The sequence below is a fragment of the Mustela putorius genome, unplaced genomic scaffold, assembly GCF_011764305.1.
Source record: "Mustela putorius furo isolate JIRA1106 unplaced genomic scaffold, ASM1176430v1.1 tig00000460_pilon_pilon_pilon, whole genome shotgun sequence".
In the NCBI taxonomy this organism is placed as follows: domain Eukaryota; kingdom Metazoa; phylum Chordata; class Mammalia; order Carnivora; family Mustelidae; genus Mustela; species Mustela putorius.
In genome coordinates, this window is record NW_025421389.1 from 16,699,452 (window position 1) to 16,721,869 (window position 22,418).

Below are 22,418 nucleotides of genomic sequence, written 5' to 3' on the forward strand. Positions count from 1 at the left end.
TGTAGGATGCACCCACATGGAAAAGGGCACAAAAAGATTTTCATGATCCACAAAGTAGATGACCCACTCACTCAAGACTCATTCAAAGAATACTTCGAACGGCAACCTGCCAACAGAGAAAAGATGAGAAAGCAAGCTTTGGGTGCCCCAAGTTCCATGCTAGAAGGCAGTAGAGACAAAGTACCCTAAGACCTAGCCCTACCCTCAAGAATCTTAAAGTATGGGGCGCCTGGGTGGCTCAGTGGGTTAAGCATCTGCCTTCAGCTCAGGTCATAATGTCAGGGTCCTGGGATCGAGCCCTGAGTAGGGCTCTCTGCTCAGCAGGAAGCCTGCTCTTCCCCGTCTCTCTCTGCCTGCTTCTCTGCCTACTTGTGATCTCTCTCTCTCTGTGTCAAATAAATAAATAAAATCTTTTTTTAAAAAAAAAAAAGGAATCTTAAAATATGTTTAGAAATGAAGCCTGAAGTATAAAGATAAGTATGAATCACCAAAACGCTATATCACAGAGAAGGGCAACAGACATGTACTGAACGCCTACAATAACCCTTTTTCACATATGATCTCACTTAAAAGTCAGTATTCGAGGAAAACAGCATGCCTCTTTTTTATCCCAATTCCGTTCTGTCTGTTCTTGGTTTCTCAATTTCTTTACATGAAGAATAACAGTGTGCCATCTTCTGTCACCAAATACCCCACTCGCTCTGACTTCAAGAGCTAATCGCCATAACTATAACCCTTCTGCAATGTGGGGTTCTTTCTGGCCTATACAGCACCCCCTACCGCAACTTCTTATATGTGCTTTTCCAAGCTCATGGCCAGGCTGGCAATTGGCTGTGATGCCTAAAGCCCACAGTGTGCTGAGTCCTCTGTGCAACTCCGCTGGGCTGAGAGCATGAGGTGGTTATTCCCATGCCTCACGGACTAAGGAGAACCGACTCGGGGCTAGGGGAAGTAGAGGAGCCAGCTCCACTCCCATTCTGTGACGGCCCATCTGCGGAGCTGAGACTTAGAGGATCCCACCAATACAGACCTGCCCCACGTGTTCTCATCACTCAGTGTGCTGCTGTCCTCTGTCTTTTCTGCTCTTTACTCACATTCCATAGTACAATGGGGTTGGGGTACACGAGGAGCAGGGAAAACCCCTGGCCTCTCAATGCTCCCTTGCCCGGGATGCCATTCAACCTAGAGAATCAAGAAACGGATCTGTTTCAAGCTCTTCTTTCTGCCCATTGGCTTCTCAGGGTGATGTGGGGGACACGGAATGCAATGGGCAACCACCATTCCGCCGCTCGGCTGGCAGGCAGCCCCATTTTGAGGAGGTAAGTTAGAACTGATGATGCCCAGTTGCCCCAAGAGGGCAAAGAGTCACCCAATATGGGCTCAGATCATTTTTGATTTCATCACACTCTTTGAGTGTTGAGGTTACCCACCTCGTCCGCTTTCTTCTCATTTCCCCACTCCTCAATCTGGTGCTGTCCACTAGCTCCATCCATACCCCTCTGCTCACTTCCTCACTCAAGCTCCCATCTCAAGTGTTTTACGCAAACTATCCTATAATCAAATATCACGGACGGCGGCCCAGGGGCCTTTTCCCTACCTCAATTCTTTCTGACATGTCTACGGCATTTGAAATGACTCCTCCTTCCTGGGGGGAAAAAAAAATCCCAGTACTCTATCCTTGACCTAAGTTCAATATTACTTAGTGAGATCACGTCTCTCATTCAACAAGCATTTCGAGCACCTACTATGTGCCAGGCTCCATTTGAGGGAACACCAAGACGAAAGAGGAAAAAGAAAATACATTCCGTCCTGAAGGAGTTCACTCTCCAATGGAGAGTCTTTCCATTGAGTAAAGAGATTACACACAACAAGCGAACCTCTTCGTGGAGGGTGGGAAGGAAAAGTTGGCTCTACAAAGCACACCACCCACGCACAAGACAGAACACCTGGGGTTCCATGGGACTCTGGACAGAGCTTCACGGAGGAGGAAGCATCTAAGTGGAGAAATCGGCAAGTGCTCTCGATGACTTGGCGGAGAGTTGTTTGCCGCTCAGTCAAGGGCCTCAGGCTCACCCTGCTGGGGGTGAAGACTAGGCCCTTTATGGCTAGAGTGGAACATAGGCAAGAAAGCAAAATCTGCATGACAAAGGGCCCCTGGGTCCCAGGAGTGGGATTAAATTTCATCCTGTAGGTGACCAGGGAGGTACTGAAGATTCTGGAAACAGCATTGTTTGGTTGGTTGGTTATCCAAAGAAAGCAGAGGATTAAGAGGGAGGCCTCTAGAAGGAAGCGGAGGCAGAGAGGCAAAGGCTCAAACAAAGGGAGTGGAACCCCTGAGGAAGAGACTTGAGGAGGTGCCTGACTACAGGCGGTGGGGGAAGGCCAGGGAGAAATCTAGAATCCCCTACTGCCTCTGCTTGCTGACACCTGAAGACAGGTCTCTCTTCTTCTCTGGTATCCCTATCTGCTCCACTCCAAGCATCGTGCAAATCACATGTGAGGCAAGGTATAAATCTATGCTGACCTGTCCCATACTCCCACCTCGCTCACCCAATGGTAAGGTAAGTCTACAGCAGGACTCTGCCATGGGCCTTGTACCCAGAGTGAGAGCAGGAGGCCGCTACGGTGGGCTACGGGAAGATCTCAGGGCACCCCAGCTGGGTTCTACGTACCATCCGTATGCCCTGCTCCTGGAGTCATGCACAGAGTCACACTCCCATGTATTAAAAATAAAAACAGGGGAAACAGAGCACAAGCTCAGTAGCACTGGGGCCAGGTTCAGACGTCCAGGTCTGGCTCTGGTTCCGCCACTGACGGGGCAAGACACAGAGCAAGGAGCCTCACCATTCTGGACCTCAGTCTGCCTCTGCGTAGAATAAACAGAGCAAGCCCGACCACCACAAAGGTCCCTCTTGGCCTTTTCAAAGGGGAATGAAGCTCAGTAAGATTTTAAGGACGATTTCTAGGAAAATTGGTTTGAAAGCTAAGCGACTGGCAGAGAAGGGCGCTGTGTGGTCTGAACTAGAAGGGTGAGGTGGCCCCGACTGGGCAGTGGGAGGCAAGAAAGAACAGCATCCTGCAGCTTAGGTCCCCGGAAAGGCAATTCACAGGCGCAAAGACACATGGGACTTCCTGGCTCGCTTCCTGTGCTCGCAATTCTGGATTCCTGCTTTCTTTGATTGTGAACTATTCCCAGCTTATTGCCTTGATCAGAGTCTATAATTCTTGTAATAAAATCGTGGACCAACCCATATATAGGAAGGGCCTAAAAGATGATCTGGTCTCACTCTTCCCCTTCCAGAACAGGAAACTAAAGAAAGAAGAGACATGTAGAAAGCCACAAGGGTATTTGAGAGCACTGTAAAAAATAAAACTCGAGTTGGCCCTACCCTGAGAACAAGAGTTCTGCCCCACAACCCCAGGCTGCCCTTCAGCTACAGGAACCCCCCTTCCTTTCTCTGACGTTCGGTGCCACCGCTCATGACAAGGAGAACTACGACTAGCTGTTCGTTCCAGATAATGTCCACATCATGGGCTCTTGGTGAGGGTTTACCAGATACCAGCTCTGTTCTGACCACTGGAGACATGGTAACGGCCGGGCCCCAGCACTTAAGAACCTCAAATTCTGTGCTTGCTTTGGCAGCACATATTCTTAAAAAAAAAAAAAAAAAAAAAAAAAAAAAAAAACCTCAGATATTCTTGTGGTTTCGCAGCAGGGATGCAGAGGGAAGAGACCTGTCATCAACACAGACAAAAACGAAAACAAAACAAAAACCCACGGTAAGTTAAAAGTATTACAAAGGTGGGGTGCCTGGATGGCTCAGTTGGTTGAGTATCTGCCTTCGGCTCGGGTCATGATCCCAGCATCCTGGGATCAAGGTCCCGCATCAGGCTCCCTGTTCAGTGGAAGCCTGCTTCTCCCTCTCCCACTCCCCCTGCTTGTGTTCCCTCTCTCGCTGTGTCTCTTTCAAATAAATAATAAAGGCTTAAAAAAAAAAGTATGATCAAGGTAATAAAATCAGGAACTGAGGAGTCTCAAGGAAGCAAAAAAAATAAAGATGCTAAAGTTCACAGTGGCAGAACCCCTAAAAAGGGACAAAATTTGGACTCAAATCCATCCAGCTCACTGCACAGCACACGACTTTACCAACTGGGTCAGACTGAGTGGCTCGGGCAGCAGTTTATGTGACAAGGGCCCGCAAGACCAATGACCGACTAAAGGGGAATACATATAATCAGAAGGGTCTCTCGGGCATTTTTAACTTGAAGTATTTTTAATTTGGAAGGGAATTCAAAAGAAGAGTCTAGGGAATTTTGTTTTGATTTTCATGCACCCTCATGAATCTCTAGCTTGTCCTAATGGAAACCTAGATTATAGTTTAATCAAATATTTCTCCTTTCATTCTATATCTGTGTACTGTGAAAGCCCAGACGTAAACATCTGCTTTCCTACTTCCCTGAACAGTAAAGAGAGCTCCTCCACAGTACATACTCAAAACCACATTTCTCGCTGATGTCGCCGGGGATATAACCTATCACAATCCTCTTACTAATATAAGGCTAAGTCCTCATAAAATACGCAGATAAAGCAAGTTAAAATAGTCTCTAAATACAAGAATGGCATGTAGCCACTTCCACAGTCAGAGTCTCACGAAAGATGGACTCAGCACTGCTCAATGCCCACAAACCTACCCGAATCTCATAAATGCCTCACATCTCAAAGGCAGTTTTTCCATCTTACCTGGGCTCTTTTCTGTAAGATCTTCTCATTTTTCTAAAAGTTCTCCCTCGGCATCTTCTCCCCAGCACCAACAGCATCTTCTCTCCTAATTAGGCCTCATATCAAAGAACATCACTCCTCTCAAACCCCGGAGACAATCCGTTCATGTAGAGCTCTCCGCCAGGCCTTATGAAATACGGATCTAGCTGAAATCAAAGATTCGTGAAGCCACATTGGGGAAGTCCAGCTCCGGGCAACAGAGGCGCAACATCCCCCCGGTGGCTTCCATGTCCCTGTCCCTCTCCCATGAGAAGGGGGACCGGGGTCCAGAAGGGCACCAGGAAATGAGAAGCAGACACCACAGGCTACTTCCCTGATCACACACAGCCCTAACCGCCCTCTGGACCACTAATTTTTTCCAGGTCTGCCAACCCCAAGTGACTCAGCAAAGGTACTGCAATGACAGACAACCACAAGCCACATGGCCTGCCCTTCGCATCAGATAAGCTCGGCACCGATCGGAAAATGACACCAATGTGGAAACACTTCTTTCCCTTAAATGTAAAGGGATGAGAAAGAAGTGATGAGAAAGAGGGTGCTGATCATGCATCAGGCACTTGGAGAGATGCCTCGCCTTTATTTCAACGCCACGTCAACCGACAAGGTCGGTATTAGCACAGTGCCCTCTTTCTGCAGGAGGAAACTGATGATGCAAAGTGGCCAGAGGGGAGAAAGTTCGCTCCAGGCTGGAATTTTACTCTATAGAAGCAGGCTGGAAATTGCTACCAGAATAAAAATCAAACTCAGCCACTGGGGAGCCCTCTCCACTGCTTAGGAATGGTGTCAGCCTGGGCATTATCAGTGGTATTCAGCAAGGATGAAGAGCCTTGGAAAGGGTACAAAAACATTCTATGTCTCAGCTGTCCCCCGTCCCTCTCAAATTCACCATCAGTAGCCGCCTGTGATTCCGGATGCCCCATCCCTCAACGCCGGCTGGGCTTAGCCTGGACTCATCTAGAATGGGCAGGCCAAGTCTCTCGGTCCCCCCGAGAGGTGGCTGGATCTAACCCACCAGCAAACATCAAGACAAGTATCCTATTCAATCAGCAAATTAAAATTTTTTGCTGATGGGGGCACCTGGGTGGCTCAGTGGGTTAAAGCCTCGGCCTTCGGCTCAGGTCATGATCTCAGGGTCCTGGGATCGAGCCCCGCATCGGGCTCTCTGCTCAGCGGGGAGCCTGCTTCCCCTCCCTCTCTGCCTGCCTCTCTGCCTACTTGTGATCTCTCTCTATCAAATAAATAAATAAAATCTAAAAAAAAAATTTTTTTTTGCTGATGGCCCAAGAACACCTCACCTGCCCTAGGGATATCCAGAGTTAAAAAATACATAACACAAACACACACACACAGATACTTATATAATATATTCATATTAGATCCACAATATATTTATTTTTGTTTCTTTTTAAGATTTTACTTATTTGCCAGAGAAAGAGGCGGTGGGGGGGAGCGCACACACACAAGCAGGGGGAGCAGCAGGCAGAAGGAAAACCAGGCTCACCGCTGAACAAGGAGCCCAATGCGGGACTCGATCTTAAGACCCTGGGATCATGACCTAAGCCAAAGGCAGATTCTTAAACGACTGAGTCACCCAGGAGTCCCTCACAAGACATGTTTTTAAAGGTCTATTTACTTATTACTTCATTCATTCTCTGATACCCATCCACTGAACCTGGACAAGTATGTTCGGGTTTATCTGCACGTTTAACTGTTTCTTACCAACCCTCCCAGGACACTACTGAGCTGATTAAGACAGTAAAAGTGAATTATTTCCAAACAGCACCTGTCACTCAGAGGGGCCCTAAGCTGGTAGGCAACTAGGGACAGATGCTCTAGGACTCTAGACTCTTCATGGCTATGAGGACTAAGGTCAGAAACAGGCACAGATAACAATTCAAAAGTGCCCCGCTTTGGAATCGTCTGCATCAAAGGAATGAGAAACAAAACAGAACTTTTATTTCCCCTGCCCAGCCTCTGCTAGAAAGAACTGAAGGAAAGTTCGGCAGTCCTGTGTTCCAAAGAAAAGAGAGAAGTGAAGTGGACCAGGTTACCCCAGGCCCATGACTGGGGTTCCCCATTCAGCAAAGCACAAGCCATCTTCGTCTACTCTGTGAAATGAATGAGCAAGCCAGGCCCTCTGTGAAATGAATGAAATGAATGATGGTAACTTGCTTCTGTTCTCATAAGACAACATGTCCATCCAGCTCCATTTACAAAGGACGGTCTCCTGCTAGAGAGGATGTCCTTCACAGTAAGTTGTGGCCAGCTATCAGGATGACCAAATGCGGCAGTTTCTGCTGCCCTCTCCTTGGAGGCACCTGCCACATTTCCAGGTTTTACATTTATTTCCATGATTTGCACTGACCGCCTGAAAGATGCTCAATAAAAACTTGCAGGCGAACAAATGAATGAATGGACAATAAATAAACTAGACTAATCCTTCCAGAGCAGAGGCCAGCCAGAGCCTAGTGGCTGGCGCAGAGGAGCCAAAGCCCTACAGGCAGGCAGAATTCGAACGTTCCTTGCTGGGGCAGCCTGAATGTTTCATGTGTCCCACAGGGGAGGTAAAAATCCAGCCAGAGCTTTCCACCGGAGCGGCTGCTTTAACAGAGCAGAGGCCCGCTGAAAGAGTGCCTTACAGTGTTTGGTCTCTATGTTCCATTTCTTATGGATTTTCACCACCTACATCGTCAGCACACGCACATAAACCTCAGTACAGTGTCACATGGGCAGATGTATTCTTTACACAGTTTCAAACAAGGCTTGAATTAAAAGAGCCAGGAACCCCTCTTCTGGAGTCAGATTCCATCATTACTGAGTTGTACGGATGAGGGCACGGTGCAGAGTTTCGGTGCCCCTAAGGGCGGACACAGATGTTCCACCTGCCGCACAGGCTGCCAGAGCGAATGAAACAATGGACGGCCAAGCCCTGAGCACGTGCCTGGAGGCTTGGTGTGTGTCGGGAAGCATGGTAAGTGCTGGAGCAAATGCAAAGGGTGATCGCCCTGTGCGCCCCCTTCCTGGAGCCCGTGGCCTGGGAAGTCACTCTGGAAAGGATACAGTGCGGCGCAGATTCAGATTAACAGCTGTCCATGCGGGCACCATTCTCTGCTGCTCTGACCGGAAGCTCCCGTGGCAAGGGTCAGTGTCTGTGTCCCCTCATTCCTCCGTAACCTGCCCCCCACCGCCTGCCCACCACCACCTTGGGCTCCCAGTTCAAGAGTTCAGACCCCACATCCTGTGACGACCCAGTCCCTGGCCTTCAAGGCCTGTCTTCAGGCTGTCACCACGTTGCATGAAGAAGGCCCATGTCTCCTGCGCGTCTTTCGGCTCCTGGCTTCCGCTACAGCTGAGTGGAAAACGCCAGGAGAACAAATGCCCTGACATCCGACAGCTGCAGAGAGAGACAGCCGGCTTCGCACCGCTGTCTCCCGAGGTCTTGGAAAACGTCAGAGCAGCAGACGTGTCTGCATTCTGAGATGCCCTCACCCGAACCACTGAAGTCCTCCTGCCAGTGGGAGGGAGTCCGCTTCCACGGTCAGCCCTCAGCGACACCCCTGTGGCCCTCCCTCTATAGAGCAGGGCGGAAGACCTCGCTTTCACAGTCCCCGAGTTCTAAGTGTTAGAACATAGATGAATTATCTTTTGGGGATGTGCCCAAGTAACTCGTTTTTAAATAAACAGGGATCACGGTGGCATCATTCATTTCCTCACTCTCTCTCTCCCCTCTCTAGGACGCAAGCTCTCCTAGGGCAGAAACTATGTCATTCACTGTAGTTTCTGGCGTCTAGAATGGCACCTGCCCCATCACAAGTGGTCAGTAAATATTTGCTGGATTAACTGGGGAGGAGGGAGGGTAGAATGGAAGGCTACATGTATTCCCCAATCCTTCTCTCCTCTCAAGAGGAACAACTGTTGCCCTGACCTGGAATGGGAAGGCCAGAAAAAAGTATGGTTGCCATGGCAACCACAGCTCCAAAATTCAAAACATCCTTCAAAACTGCCACAGGTCTTCGGTGGGAAAAGTGTGTTACTCCTCTCTGCAGACTGTACCCGGGCTCTGGGTCAACCACTGGCCAAAAATATTGCTTCCGACCTGTTCTTGCTTTCTGGAGCCTCGTTTGAGGAAACATCAACCACTAGGGATGGTTTAGGAAACAACATCCACTAGAGATGCCAAGTTAAACTCCCTTAGAAGAACAGCAGTCTCTGTTCTCTGGACCTCTAGAGTCTGATGGAACACGCAGACGGCACAACAAAATAAAAACACGAAAGAAATCAACAGGCTCAAAGCAAACAAGCCCTTATGTAATCATCCAGATTTACATAAATGGTATATTGGTGGGGAGGGGGTTGGATTATTCAGCTTCAAGAGGACTTCTTGCTTTGCAAAATGATTTACACTAGAATTCCATGAAAATCAAGTTTCTGTGCAGTCCTTCATTCATTTGATTATTTACTCCTTCCCCAAATACCTATTTACTGAGCTCCTACAATGTTCCATGCAAAGAGCTCAGCAGGCACTGAATAACTCAAACCCTGAATAAAATAAACTCTGTCCTCACAGCTTATGATCCAGTAAAGGATGCACTGTGACCAAATAAACACAATTGAGGAACACAGTCATAAATTAGGACACGTAATAAACACCAGAGTCTGGGGACGCCTGGGGGGCTCAGAAGCATCTGCCTTCGGGTCAGATCATGATCCCAGGGTCCTGGGGTTGAGCCCCCCCCATCAGGCTCCTTGCTCAGTGGGGAGCCTGCTTCCCCCTCTCCCTCTGCCCGCTGCTCCCCCTGCTTGTGCTCTCTCCCTCTCTGACAAATCAACAAAATCTAAAATAAAATTAAAATAAAATCAAGTAAAAAAACACCAGAGTCTGGAAATATTTCCTGGAGGAAAGATCCAAAGGAGAAGAAAAGAAGGGCAGGGTGACAAGGTGGGGCGGCGTTACCAGTGGGGAATTCCGGCTTAAGGAACAGTGTCTGTGAAGACATGGAAAGAAAAGAAAGCACCCCACTCAAGGTGCGGGCGGCAGGGGTGGGGAGGGTTACTCTGGCTGGAGGCACAGGACCGGGAGCAGCAGCGAGGGGTGTGAAGACCCCTCTGGCGGCAGCCCCTTCCCTGGCCCTCGTAGGAGGCAGGGAGTCGAGCGAGGAGGGCCCTTGAGGAACACACACCGGAGAGATGGTGGCCTAGAGAGGTGCAACGGTGGTAGAGTTGGGAAGATGGGCTTGAAGAACACCCTCCCAGGGGAGGGAAGCCTCATGAAGCTGACCGGTTCCCATCCCCAATGCAAGGAACCAAGGGAGAGGAACTGGGCTGGAGGGAAGGAGGGCCGCCGGTTCAAGGACACGGACACGGAGTTCTGAAGAGCATCTCCACAAAACGTCCATTAGTCACTCGTAGGTGTGAACCTAGGGCTCAAAAAAGAGAGGAGGTCTGAAGTATGGGAGCGTCGTCATCATAGAGAAGTAAGGAAAGCCACTCAAGTGGATGAAACAGCCCTAGGATAGTGTGTAGATCTAAAAGAAGGAGGCGAAGGGAAAAGGAGAGGGAGAAATAAGAAACCTGGAGTCAGAACCTTAAGCAGATGGACACCGAAGAGACAGACGGACAAGAGCAGCCCATGAATTGTAAGAGCTCACTGTCTGCACCATAGGTAGATCCCAAAAGCGACATCTCGTAATTAATCAAAGAAGTAATAAACCACTGTTCCAGCTTGCGCTAACCCAAGGAGCAAACTCAGAGGCCTCGTGGATCACCAAAAAAAGTCACTTTTACTAACTAATAATCACATTAGCATAGGTCTCCAGACTCGTCTCCTTAAACTGTCTTACAGGAAGAAGAAATGGATACGCTCTACTTGACAGAGGAGAAAGACACTGAGACCCGGAGAGATGGAGTCACCCGTGCAGGACCACACAGCGAGAAAATGAGCTCAACCCCAGACAACAGCTCCTGCTGCCTCAGATGGTCCCCTGGACTGGTGCTAGTGCCTTGGTCCTTGGAAAGACCATCCACAGACAAGGCCTGCGTGAGCTTCCTGAGTTCACTGATGAAGACAGGGCTCCATCCCGCACAGAATGGGCTCCCCACACATGGGGTGGGCTGAACGCCAAGCTGACCGCAGGGTACCTGTACTCCAGAGCCCCCTCTGCCGCTGACCAACTCCACAGCCTTAGACTTCTGTCTGTTCCAAGTTGAAATGACCCCACAAATCCCATCCACCATGAAGACTAGATTCTCCGGGAGAGATGCAGAGCTGGAATGTAGGGACTAACAGGTGGCAGCTGAGTACAGAGAAGGAAGACAACGTAATGGTGTCATTTAGGTCCTAGGACCCTCCTCCCCTCTCCCTTCCAGCTGAGTTCTTCCTCAGACCTATTTTTTTTTTAATGCTGTAATATGATGTGCATATTCTCCAGAAAGGATCTTTTCACATTGCCCTCCACACAGGCCAGAAGGTCCTCAATGGAAGGACCGTTGATGTCCAGCCCTGTAGCACAAGCACCCAGCACAGCCCAGTGCGTGTCCAATAAATGTTTCAACTGTGAGAATCAGCTCTCCTGAGTTCCCCTGATTTTTCAGTCGAATGTCTCTAACTACAAACAGAAAGTGTGTCAACTCACGGAGAAGCAACCCAAGCATGGAGAAGGCATTTGAGAAAGAGGACTCTTTCAGGGTCCCCTGGAACTTTCCGAATCGGAGGGCCACTTCCTACTCTGGTCTTCCGACACAGGTGGGCCGCCAATCCCCCCAGTAAGTCCACAGGGCCCCAGGACACCCAAGAGGTCCAAGTAATGACTAGCACAAACCTAGGGCTTCCCTCAGGATCTGCAAACCAAAGCATATGTTACTAGTAAGAAGAAGTTTCTGAAGGAATGTTCTCAAAGGATAACGACCTGTCTCTCATCCTCACTGAAGACGCAACTAGAGAAAATGTGTTTGAACCTTACCACAGGGGATTTCAGTCAGATCTGAGGAAGAACTTGCTCAGTAGTGTCAGAAAGAGGTAATCAACAGAGGTGGTGCAATCCTCTTTCTGAAGTCTTTTTTAAATTTTTTTATGAGGTCTTCACCCGTCAGGAAGATGTGGTTCATCACAAAGATAGAGAAAACACATGTTATCACCCATGCTAAGGGCAAACTGTTCCCTGGAAAGGCTCCACCCTGTTCAGAGTAACCTTTATTACTGCCATTCCATCCAACCTGAGAGGCAAGCAAAAGGTCAGGAAGAGCTCCAGAGTGTAATGGCCCAGCCAAAAGGCAAACCCTTGCCAGATCAACGCAGATGGCTTTGTGGAGTCAGACTGGCCTGAACACATAAGCTTGGTTATGGGAACCACAAGGACGAGGCTAAGTGGCATCTCCGATGAGCGGGCTCGTCCCCCATTTGGAGAAGTATCTCATCCTGATGGCTCCTCCGAAAACAGTGCCACAGAAATTCTTTTTTTTTCCCCCTTATTTCACAGACTCCCCTGTCCTCAACCTAGGGACAGATCTCCTGCCCTACCTTCAACAGAGACAAGGTAACAGAAGAGCCGATGACTCAAAATGTCTATCACTTAAAAAGGAAACGTGAATGATGGATGGCTCAGTCGGTTGGGCGTCTGCCTTCGGGTCATGTCACAGTCTCGGGTTCCTGGGATCGAGCCCCGCGTCGGGCTCCCAGTTCATCGGGAAAGCCTGTTTCTCCCTCTCCCCCTGCTTATGTGCTCTCTGCATGTCAAATAAATGAGTAAATAATATTTTTAAAATAAATAAGAAATAAACAGGAAACCTGAATGAGAAAACATAGTAGGTGATAATAGACCAAAGATGCTGCCAATGGCATCGTGAAATGATGAGCTCTGTCTTCTTTTCCCCTACTACCCCAAATTTTACGGTGACTAGCTATTTTACTACACACACAATAGCCACTGGTTTTTAGGGCGCAAAAACTTGTTAAGAAGCTGGAAGATCCTTGCCGAGCCTCAAAAAGATGTTACTAAACCAATGGTCCTCTTATGTTTTTCTTCATTTTCCTAATCGTTGAGTCAAATCAGCAAGGGTTACCATACACTCCTTCCCCCCACTGGGTCTCCAAGGCAAATTCTTTTTCCATAGTTGTGGAAAAAGGGGGGAAACCCCCCAAGTGGGTTGGTTGGGGTTTTTTTAATTTAATTTTTTTTTTTAATTTCCCTCACTCAGCCCCCTCACTTCCTGACTAAATTTGCCAACCAAAAAGCAGCAAGACTAAAACCCCCTGTGGTCAGACCACGTAGGTACGAGGCAGCAGGTGGGGAAGAGGCATGACGGCAGCATTGTACTGACACGGGGAGACCTCACGAAGCCTCAGGAAGCTCCGGAGAACAGACAGAAACTGGCCCAGACTTGAGGTCAGAGGCCTGAGTTCTGGGCCATAACCCAGATCTGCCACTGAGACGTGTCTGTGGCCTTATTTCTTTATCTCATCAACAAATCAGAGTTGAACAACCAGAATCTCAACACGAGTGTGTATGAAGGAGGCAGAACCAAGGGCTTCATACCGTCAGACCCAAAACGACATATGGGGGGCTCCAGTGGGAGAAGCCCAGATTTCCTTACTCCTTCCTCTCCTCCACCCACTGATCTTAGCTGAGCCACAGCCCACCGCTGGCTGATGATTCTGAACTATATTATTTGAATTGAAAATCCAGACACACAGTGTCTGGGAAACAGAGGAGAAGATTTGACACCAGGACTATTTTTAGAAGGTGGCACGTGGCTGCTCAGAGTTGCAGGGGGCAGGGGGGAGGAGGGGGGTGGCCAGGGCGGGAACCAGCCACCACCTGACATCTCTTTATCACAGCTGCAAACATCTCTGTCCTACACACATTTGATTTCCAGTTTTGCCTCCAGGATGGAAGCTTTGCCATCTCCTCTGAGAGTAGGAAGACGGCTCAGGGGCCGAAGTCCCAGGACAAGAGCTGGCAGACCGCCCTCCAGGAGATGTGTAAAAGCTGTATCTTCCTTCATCTTCCTTCACACCAGACACGACAGCCCTTTGGTCCATCACCACACCGATGTGGGCTGCGGAGGCAAGAACCCAAGAGGGCAAAAGCTCCAGAAAGAGCCCTCGGGCTGCAGAAAGCTCTTGTACACACCGCAGCCCAGCAACCATCCCCGGGCTCTCAGGCCAGCTTGGTTGGGTGTCTGAACACTTGCTCCGGCTCCGGGACCCAGTGGCTCGTGCACGGAGGTCAGGCAGGAAATTCCCCACGGGCAGCTTAGCCATTCAGACGCCTTAATGGAAAATAGTGTTACCCTAGAAGCAATTACCAGTGACCAGCCTAGCAACTGGTGGATGGAGAGGATCCAGGAGAAACTAACCACACAGGGCAGAATCGTCACCTGCTAATCTGCCCCGGGATCATGCCGGGTTCCTGCCTGACACGGAATGGGCGGCCCCTAAGCACATAACCACCACGGAAACTCTTAAAATACCAACACCCACAGAGGAGCCTGGCCAGTGCGTATCAGCCTATGGGACTCCATCTCAACCTCCACAGTTTGCACAAATCGTTAGAATCTGGAAACCACATCTCCAGCCAAAGGCTGCCTGCTTCTCACGGAGCAGTCTGCCCAGGCAGGTCAGCATGTGTTGCCCTGCCCATGGCAGTGATCGACCCCAAGCCCTATAGCTCGCTCCCCGGAGCCCTTCCCATCCTGCTGACCTCACTCCTACCTTCTCTCACACCCTTCCCCTCCACGTGTATGCTTTCTCAAACATGCATGAGAGCCAACGATTTCCAGAGCCCGGAGCGATGGTACAGTGTCCCGGTGGAGGGCTCAGGCTCTGCAACGGTTCAAATCTCCCCCTTGCTTCTGTGGGACCAGGAGCGAGTTAATCTCTAACTTCTGTTTCTCAGCCCTAAAACCCACCTGGGGGTGTTTCTTGGGAGGATTAAATGGGATTGTGTATTGAAGGCAAGAAACTTGGCGCATAGTGAGATGCTGTCCCCACCCTTAAGGATTTAGGGGTCCGGTCTGGTAAAGGCTTTCTCTAGTTTCACCTTACGCAGCACCAGTTACTTACTTAATCTGTGGACAGATCAGAGGTCTCCTCTGCATTTGTTTTTGTTGTTTTGTGTTAAGAAAGAATGACAGTTTTCTCAAGCACCCGGGGGCTCGGTAGGTAAGCGGTTAAGAGGCTGCCTTTGGCTCAGGCGACAATCCCGGGGTCCTGGAATCGAGTCCCGCATCAGGCTCCTTGCTCATGGGCTGTCTGCTTCCCCCTCTCCCTCTGCCACTCCAACTGCTTCTGAGCTCGCTCTCTCTCTCTCTCAAATAAATAAAATCTTTAAAAAGGAAAAAAAAAGAAAGAAAGAATGACATTTCTCTCTCCCAGCCTCCCTGTGCCTCTCATACACTGCAGGGTGTGCACAGAAGTGATGCACGGGGAGTCTGGAGGCACAGCTCACCCTGCTTCCTTGGAAATGGAGCTGAATCCGGAAATGAGACTCTCTCCGAAGGCTGAAGAATCAAGATAAATGCACCACTGATACCATAACCTGCCAACCCGCTGGCACCCCCAGCTGAAAAGCCTGGCCCAACCAGGCTGGCAGAATCAGTGAGAGGCCTGAGGTCAGATGTGGGTCGCAGAGCAGAAACGCCGAGACTCCAAACCGATAGGACTCTAAGCAGCTTGAGAATATCACACAGACGAGGGGACAGAACCGCCGGGGGTCATGGTGGTGCAAGTAACGACAATACCAGGGATTCCTGGGGGGTAGAGAAGCAGAGACGCGCTATGTCCCCTGGAAAGACAGCCTACAGGGAGCCATCCATACCTGCTCACTGGGCCCGTCAGCTTTCCCCTCTTCCTCCAAGGAATGAGGACAGGATGCCATCCCGCCAGACATGGTGCCGTCCAATTTCTGACTCTTCACCAGATTCCGGCAGGTCAGAGCATTTTGAACAATCACCATAACCAGTTATGGCCAAGGAATTTAGGGAGATGTGCAGGTACTAATTCCAAAAGCTGACCCATCAACTTCAGACTCTGTTTTTTAGGGAACTCAGAGGGCAACATGGCCAGTAGAAAAAAGAAAAGTGCCATCTTACGTTAAATGATGGTTAAGACACCAATTCCCAGACCAAGCGCTGGAAGAACAGTGGAAGGCTCAAGAATCAGCTGCCTCAAATACCCACTCTCCCAGGTTCTAGAATCTATAGCGGCTCCCCAGTGAGCTGAGTCCCCTCTGTATACAGAGCACACTGTCTTGGGGATCTCAATGCACCTTTGTTGACTGATAAAGTGAAGTTCTAACTCTTCAACGGAAATCAAGTCAGTCAGCCCATCCGCTCACCTCCCTATATTCCACATCCCTCATTGAGGCGACTCATGGTCATCCATTCCCGTCTTCAAGCCAATCTCCCCAGACTGCTTCCACCACCAAGAACCTGGTCTCCGTTCCAAACCCTGCTCTCAGGGCGCCTGGGTGGCTCCGTCGGTTGAATGGCCAACCCCTGATTTCGGCTCGGGTTATGGTCTCAGGGTCCTGGGACTGAGCCCTGCCTCTCAGGGTCCTGGGACTGAGCCCTGCCTCGGGCTCCTCCGTGCTCAGTGGGAAGTCTACATGGGATTCTCTGTCTCTGTCTCCCTCTGCCCAACCCCATGCTCTCTCTCTCTCTCTCTTTCAAATGCATACTTAAACCTTTAAAACAAAACAAAGCAAAGCAAACCCTCCGCTCTTCACAGTAAGTAGATGTGTGGCTGCCTCAGGCTGGAGAATAGGGATAGGAACACTGAGGGTGATATATATAAAGGGCACGGGTTTCCCTCTGGGGTCAGACGACGCTCTAAAATGGACTGTGCTGAGGGTTGTGTATATTGGGAATATGCTAAAAACCACTGAGCTGTAGACTTTAAAAATAAGGGAATGGTACGGTACATAAATTATATCTCAATAAAGCTGTCACGGGGGAAAAAAACTCAGCTCTGAACCCATCTCCTCCAGGAAATTCTCCCTGACTTATGAATAAAGATCATTCCCTTCCAAACAGTAGAGAAAAAAAAAGAACCTTTCTTTCTCTCCTTTTTAATTTATTCTCCAACAAACATGTATTGATCACCATAAAAGCCCAAGTACAGTGCTAGACATTGAGGAAACGAAGATGAACCAGACCAAACTGGGCCGGGGTTACTGCACTACTGTACCCAAAGGTCCTGGGCTCCCCAAACCACACTGACTTTACCATCTTCTCCACTTCTTTTTTCCTAAGGTTAAAGAAGGGGGGGAAAAGGCGGGGGCAGGGTGTCTCCCAATCCTCTTCCTGTGTTTAACTTGTGCAGTTAAAACCCACAGCCCCTTGCCTTCTGCTGCATCAGACTTCAGGGCAGCCTGCAAGGTGCTCTTCTGGCCCAAGGAGAGGTAGATTCTGGAGGGGGAATGGGAAGAGGATGTCATGCTGGGCCTGGTATGGTAATCCCCGCTGGCTGAACCAGGCCAGAGCAGAGCAATTTTCCAATCCTGGAACGGATGAGGGTCCCGGGGTGCTGCTCCGGGACACTTGAGTGTGGAAGCTTATACCCTCAAGCAAATCCAAGCCACACAAAACACTCACAGAATAATCCACAAAACACTCACAGACAATAATCCTTCACCGTGACGCGGCATTTTCACATGTGGAAAACGTTTTCACGCGTATGACTCCCGAGACGCGTCCCCCCTGCCATGGATGGAGAAGGGGAGATGCACAGAGCGGTTGAATGAAGTGGGGTATCCGAGGTCCCACAGAACTGAAATTTAAACTGAAATCTCCCGAAGATGCCTGGGTGGCTCAGTTAGTTAAAGTTTTGCCTTCAGTTCAGGTCATGATCCCAGGGTCCTGGGACTGAGCTCTGCGTCAGGCTCCCTGCTCAGCACAGAGCCTGCTTCTCTCTCTCCCAGACCACCTCTCCCACTCATGCTCTCTCTCAAATAAATAGATAAAATCTTTAAAAATAAAAAAAATTAAAAAAAAAAAAAACAACAACAACAACCTGAGATCTTCTGGCTTCCAGTCCAATATTCTTTCTGCTCTACCACCCTCAAACACCAACTCCTTTTCTCCAGGAATCTTGCTGAGCATCTATCTACAAGCTTCTACTCATTCAATTGCTTCTTTTCTCTCCAAGAAGGCTTCCATTTTTAAGACCTACACATGACAGTGTTTTGTGTTCACCAAGATCCACAGAGATGCCAACACGAGGCAGTGTACAGTGGTTAAGAGTAGAGATCCAAGTCCGACCGATTTGGGTTCGAATCCAGAGTTTGCCTTTATTCTACACATGCACTCATGTTCTTTTAATCCGGCAAGCCATTACTTACAAGACCTGCCTTCATCTACACCTAAAAGGTGAAAATAATTCCTGCTTTTAGGAATACTGAAGATTCCACGGCACCCTGAGACAACTCTCTTAGACAACTCTAAAACCAAGAAAGCCTTCTTTAATTCCAACCAAATCCACTTCCATCCTCACCCTAGCCAGCAATGCAAGCCTCTTTCCCCCATATTTTGTCCTCAACAGATGTGGCAAATCCCAAAATCAAAACGGGGTCTCTCGCACCCGAAGGGAAAGCTGACAAACCATGATAAACTATTTTCATTCAAGATTAGCTCCTGGTTGGCTCAGTTGGAAGAGCGGGGTTGTGACTTCAAGCCCCCACATTGGGCATAGAGATTACTTTAAAAAAAAAAAAAAAGGAAGAGAAAAAAGGGGAAGAAGGAAAAAAAGGAGAAGAAGAAAATGGAAGAGGAGAAGAAAAAAAATTAAAAAAAGATTAGCTCCCTCCAAGCTTGGCCTCCTCCCCTCTACTCTGTGGAAAGGACGGCATGATGAGATACCAGACAGAAAGAATTGTTATCCTCAGGTCCACAAAAAGCTCTACAAGGATAACCACTTTCAGTCACCAGAAAAGAGATCCTGGAAAGCTTGGCATAACCCCACTGATTCCTCAGTGTCCCTCAGAGACACAAGGCTCATCCTACTTCTTTCTTCTTCTAATGTTTTTTATTATTATTACTATTATTTTATTTTTTGTAATCTCTGCACCCAACATGGTGCTCGAACCCATGACCTGAAGAGATCAAGAGTGGCAGACTCTTCCTGCTGAGCCAGCCTGGTGCCACCACCCGGCTTTTTCTTGCCTTTGTCCATGTTGTTCTCCTTTCCTGATCTCATGTCCCTGACCTCACACTTTTCCTGCTGTTTTTCTACCACCCATCTGTGTTTGCCACAGTTTGAGACTTCCCCTTCCAGAAATCATTATGTCTTCCAATGGTTCTACCTCCTCCACAGGAGTGAAACTCACAAGTCTTAATCTTTTTTTTTTTTAAAGATTTTATTTATTTATTTGACAGAGAGATCACAGAGAGAGAGGAGGAAGCAGGCTTCCCCCCGAGCAGAGAGCCCGATGTGGGGCTCAATCCCAGGACCCTGGGATCATGACCTGAGCCGAAGGCAGAGGCTTTAACCCACTGAGCCACCCAGGTGCCCCTCACAGGTCTTAATCTTAATTGCTTATACAAGTCTCTGCCCACTCTCCTTCTCAAAGCTGGCATTTCTCCCTTCCATCTCTCCTTCCAGGATCCCATCAACATCAGCTGGTACCAGACCACGTTGAGGAGAACATTCAATAAATACTTGTTGAATTGAAGTGACTGAAATTGAACAGGCTGGAAGAAGGACTCCTGGGGAAGGTGACCAATCTTTCAGCTCCCCCATAGGAGACAACCCTAGAGACAGGACCCTAGAGTCTGGAAGTAAATGGGCAGAGTCCATGCTACAAAGAGCCAGTGAGGATCCCTCACCGCCCCCCAAACCAGGCGGTGGGCTTGCCTCCAACACACTCCTAGCCAAGGTCCAACCAGCTGCCCTATGGTTTTCTACACGGATAGGACAAACCGAACTTCTCCCACTACTCTGATGCCACATTATCCCAGGCAAAAAAGTAGCAGATACAAACCAGAGTAACACAAAAGCAGCTCTAGAGGTGGGAAGACTGTAGCAGAAAATGAAAACTCCAGCACATCAGCTACACGTGTGGGCCAGGACAGGCAAGCTGGTGTGGCCAAAATACATCATAAAAATTGAAATGGGAGTTCAGCAATAGGAGTCTAAGGGGAGGCGCCCCTAACCTCTCGCACCTTCTGTTACCTCCACGTCTTAAATAGCAATAACAGTAGTACCTAACAGAGTTTTCGCGATACAGTGTGCTCACCGTGATGACCTGCACGTGATAAGGGCTCAATAGATATTAGCTGCCATGGATTTACCATTCACTTTGCTATGAGGATGGAACGAGATGGAATGCGGCGGGAATCCCCCCACCTCCCAGGTGTGTGACACAGGTGGAAGTCGCAGGCCCCAGGCCCTGGCTTGGGGCGACACGCGTGGAAGCCGCAGTACTCCCGGCCCTCAAGCGGGGAGCAGCGGTGCCCGAAGCCCACTCTGGCCAGCCCCCCCTCCCCGCTTTCCTCTGCGAGGTGTCGGCCAGGACGCCCCCCGGGGAGGGCAGGGGAGGGAAAGGGGAAGCAGGCAGGGGGGCGGCGCGGGGACGTACCTGCTTTCACTGCACTCCTTTCGCTCCCTCACCCTGAGCCACTTGCGGAGGAGGAAGCGCTTTCGGCGCGGAGAAGCGCTGGGTGTGGAGCAGTTGGACCAGGGGGTGTCCTCGTCGCTGGAGGGCGTGATCTCGATGGACGGCAGCTGCAGGAACTCCTTGCCCGGGGCCAGGACGCCGGGCAGGTCCCGGGTCAGCCCGGCCTCCAGGCTCTGCTCCTGCACGTTCTTCATGCGGCGCATCTTGAAGCGCCGGCGGCGGAGCGTGGGGGTCGACGAGCTGGACCAGAGCGGGCTGCCCTCGGGCGCGCCCTGGGGCTCGGGCACCTGCAGGGCGGGCGGCTGCAGGTTCTCCAGCATGTTGGCCGCCGGCATGGGGGCCCGTGGTGGCCGCGCTCCCTCGGCGCCCTCCGCCAGCCGCCTCGCTCCCCACCCCTGGCCGCGGCGCGCTCGGCCCGCTCTCGTTGGGAAACGCTCCCCGCTCGAGCCGCGCGGAGAGGGCAAGTTCGTCTCCCGGAGCGCCGCGAGGCAGGCGCGCGTCGCCGCCGGGGCCGAACTTTCCGGCGGTGCGCGCTCCCCCAGGCTGTCGGCGCCGGTCCGCCCCGTCCGCCGCCCGCCGCCACCCGGCCGCCCTCCTGGGGCTCCCGCGGCGCGCCCGCTTGTTTTTCTTCCGCGCTCTCCCCGGCCTGCTTGCGTCTTCGCCTTAGCGGGACTCGGCGGCGCGGGGCCCCAGGGGGCGGCTCGGCAAACTCTCAGCGGCTGGCGATCGGCCGACCAGACTGGGGAGCCGGCGTGGCGCTGTAGGCAGGCGGAGAGCAGGAGGGAGATGGGGAGAGAAAGAGAGAGAGAGAGGAAGCGAGACACTGGATGAAAACAAGAAAAGGAGGAGGGGGGAGCTAAGAGGGAGGGGAGGGGAGGTCATTTCTGTCCAGAAGGGGCATGCACAGGCAGCGACAGCTAGGGTAACTGTAGGCAAAATCCCTTGGGGAGGGACTCTACCTCCGAGTAAAGGCTGCTCCAATCAGCCTAATGAAACAGGATCACAAACCAAACTTTCCCAAAGCAGCGATTGGCCAGGCAGTTCTCATTAGTCTAATGCCCAGCTTTTTCTTCGGGGGCAAGCAGGGGAGGGGGAAAGGAGAACAGAGCAATCAGGAATTCAGACCTCATCCCCCAAGGCCACCCAATACAGGGTTGGGGGAAAACTAGAGGGCTTTTCAGCAGGATGTTTTCTAAGAAAAGTGCTTTCTTTAAATTATGTGGGACTGCGGATAGGGGCACGGGAAGGCTGGGCATAGTCAAGAGGGTGACAGCAAGGTTCTGGGAGGCTTCTTCCAAAATGACAAGTTGAGAAGACAGAACAGTTCTCCTGTGGAATCAGCTGAGGACAGCGGACAGGACATACCAAGCAATGACAGACAATAGGACCCGAGAGACACAGGACACACAGGACCAGTAGGGAAAAAGGACTGATCCCTCTCCATCTTGAGCGACCCAGTCAATACCACAGCCCCATCCCAAAGCACAAAATGAAGGTACTGGAGGGTTGAGCCCCCAGAAGGCAAAGCATCCAGCAAAGCCTTCCTGGGAGTTAACGTTCCTGGGGGACGATTCAATTCTGCTTCTACCTGCAAGGGGTATGGACTGGGTCCCCCAAAATATTCTAGATCATGGAACCTAGAAAGTGGAGCAGCCCTGGCCACTGCTCCAGGTATGCTGACCCACTGCCTCCCTAGACCCACGTACCTATAGCCCTAAGAGCCAGGCCAGAGACCTGATCCACTTCAGTGAGGCATCTGCCATCAGGACTGAGCATAAACCAGCGAAGCTTGTAGGGCAGAGGCTGTGAGGTCCATTTTCCTCCCTTTCAGCCCAGCACAAATGCCTCTCCACTATTTGCTTCCCCACAAAGTAAGGACAGTTGGTTTCAAACAGACCAGGAGGAGCACAGAAGAATGCACCGTTAAATCCACAATTCAACTCACCTTTTCTTTGCTGCCCCTCTCTAGGGTCCAATTCCCAGATAAGAGCTGATGCCCCAGCTTCCCTACCAGGATGAAGGACACA

The 22,418-nt window shown here is 50.4% G+C and overlaps 1 protein-coding gene across 10 annotated transcripts in view; it reads right to left on the reverse strand.

Moving 5' to 3' along the window:
• GRAMD1B (GRAM domain containing 1B) overlaps window positions 1–22,418 on the reverse strand; it is a 241,909-nt gene that overhangs the window by 149,680 nt on the left and 69,811 nt on the right. For 2 of the 10 annotated variants that reach the window (XM_045080411.1, XM_045080409.1), the window contains exon 1: window positions 20,353–21,185. The exons of 1 other annotated variant lie outside the window; for it this stretch is intronic. In XM_045080411.1, the coding sequence (XP_044936346.1) occupies window positions 20,353–20,726 (374 nt within the window). In that variant the 5' untranslated portion in view covers window positions 20,727–21,185. Of the gene's footprint in view, window positions 1–20,352; window positions 21,189–22,418 lie in introns of those variants that run through there. 7 more of the 10 variants (XM_045080408.1, XM_045080407.1, XM_045080410.1 and 4 more) reach the window with 7 other exon arrangements.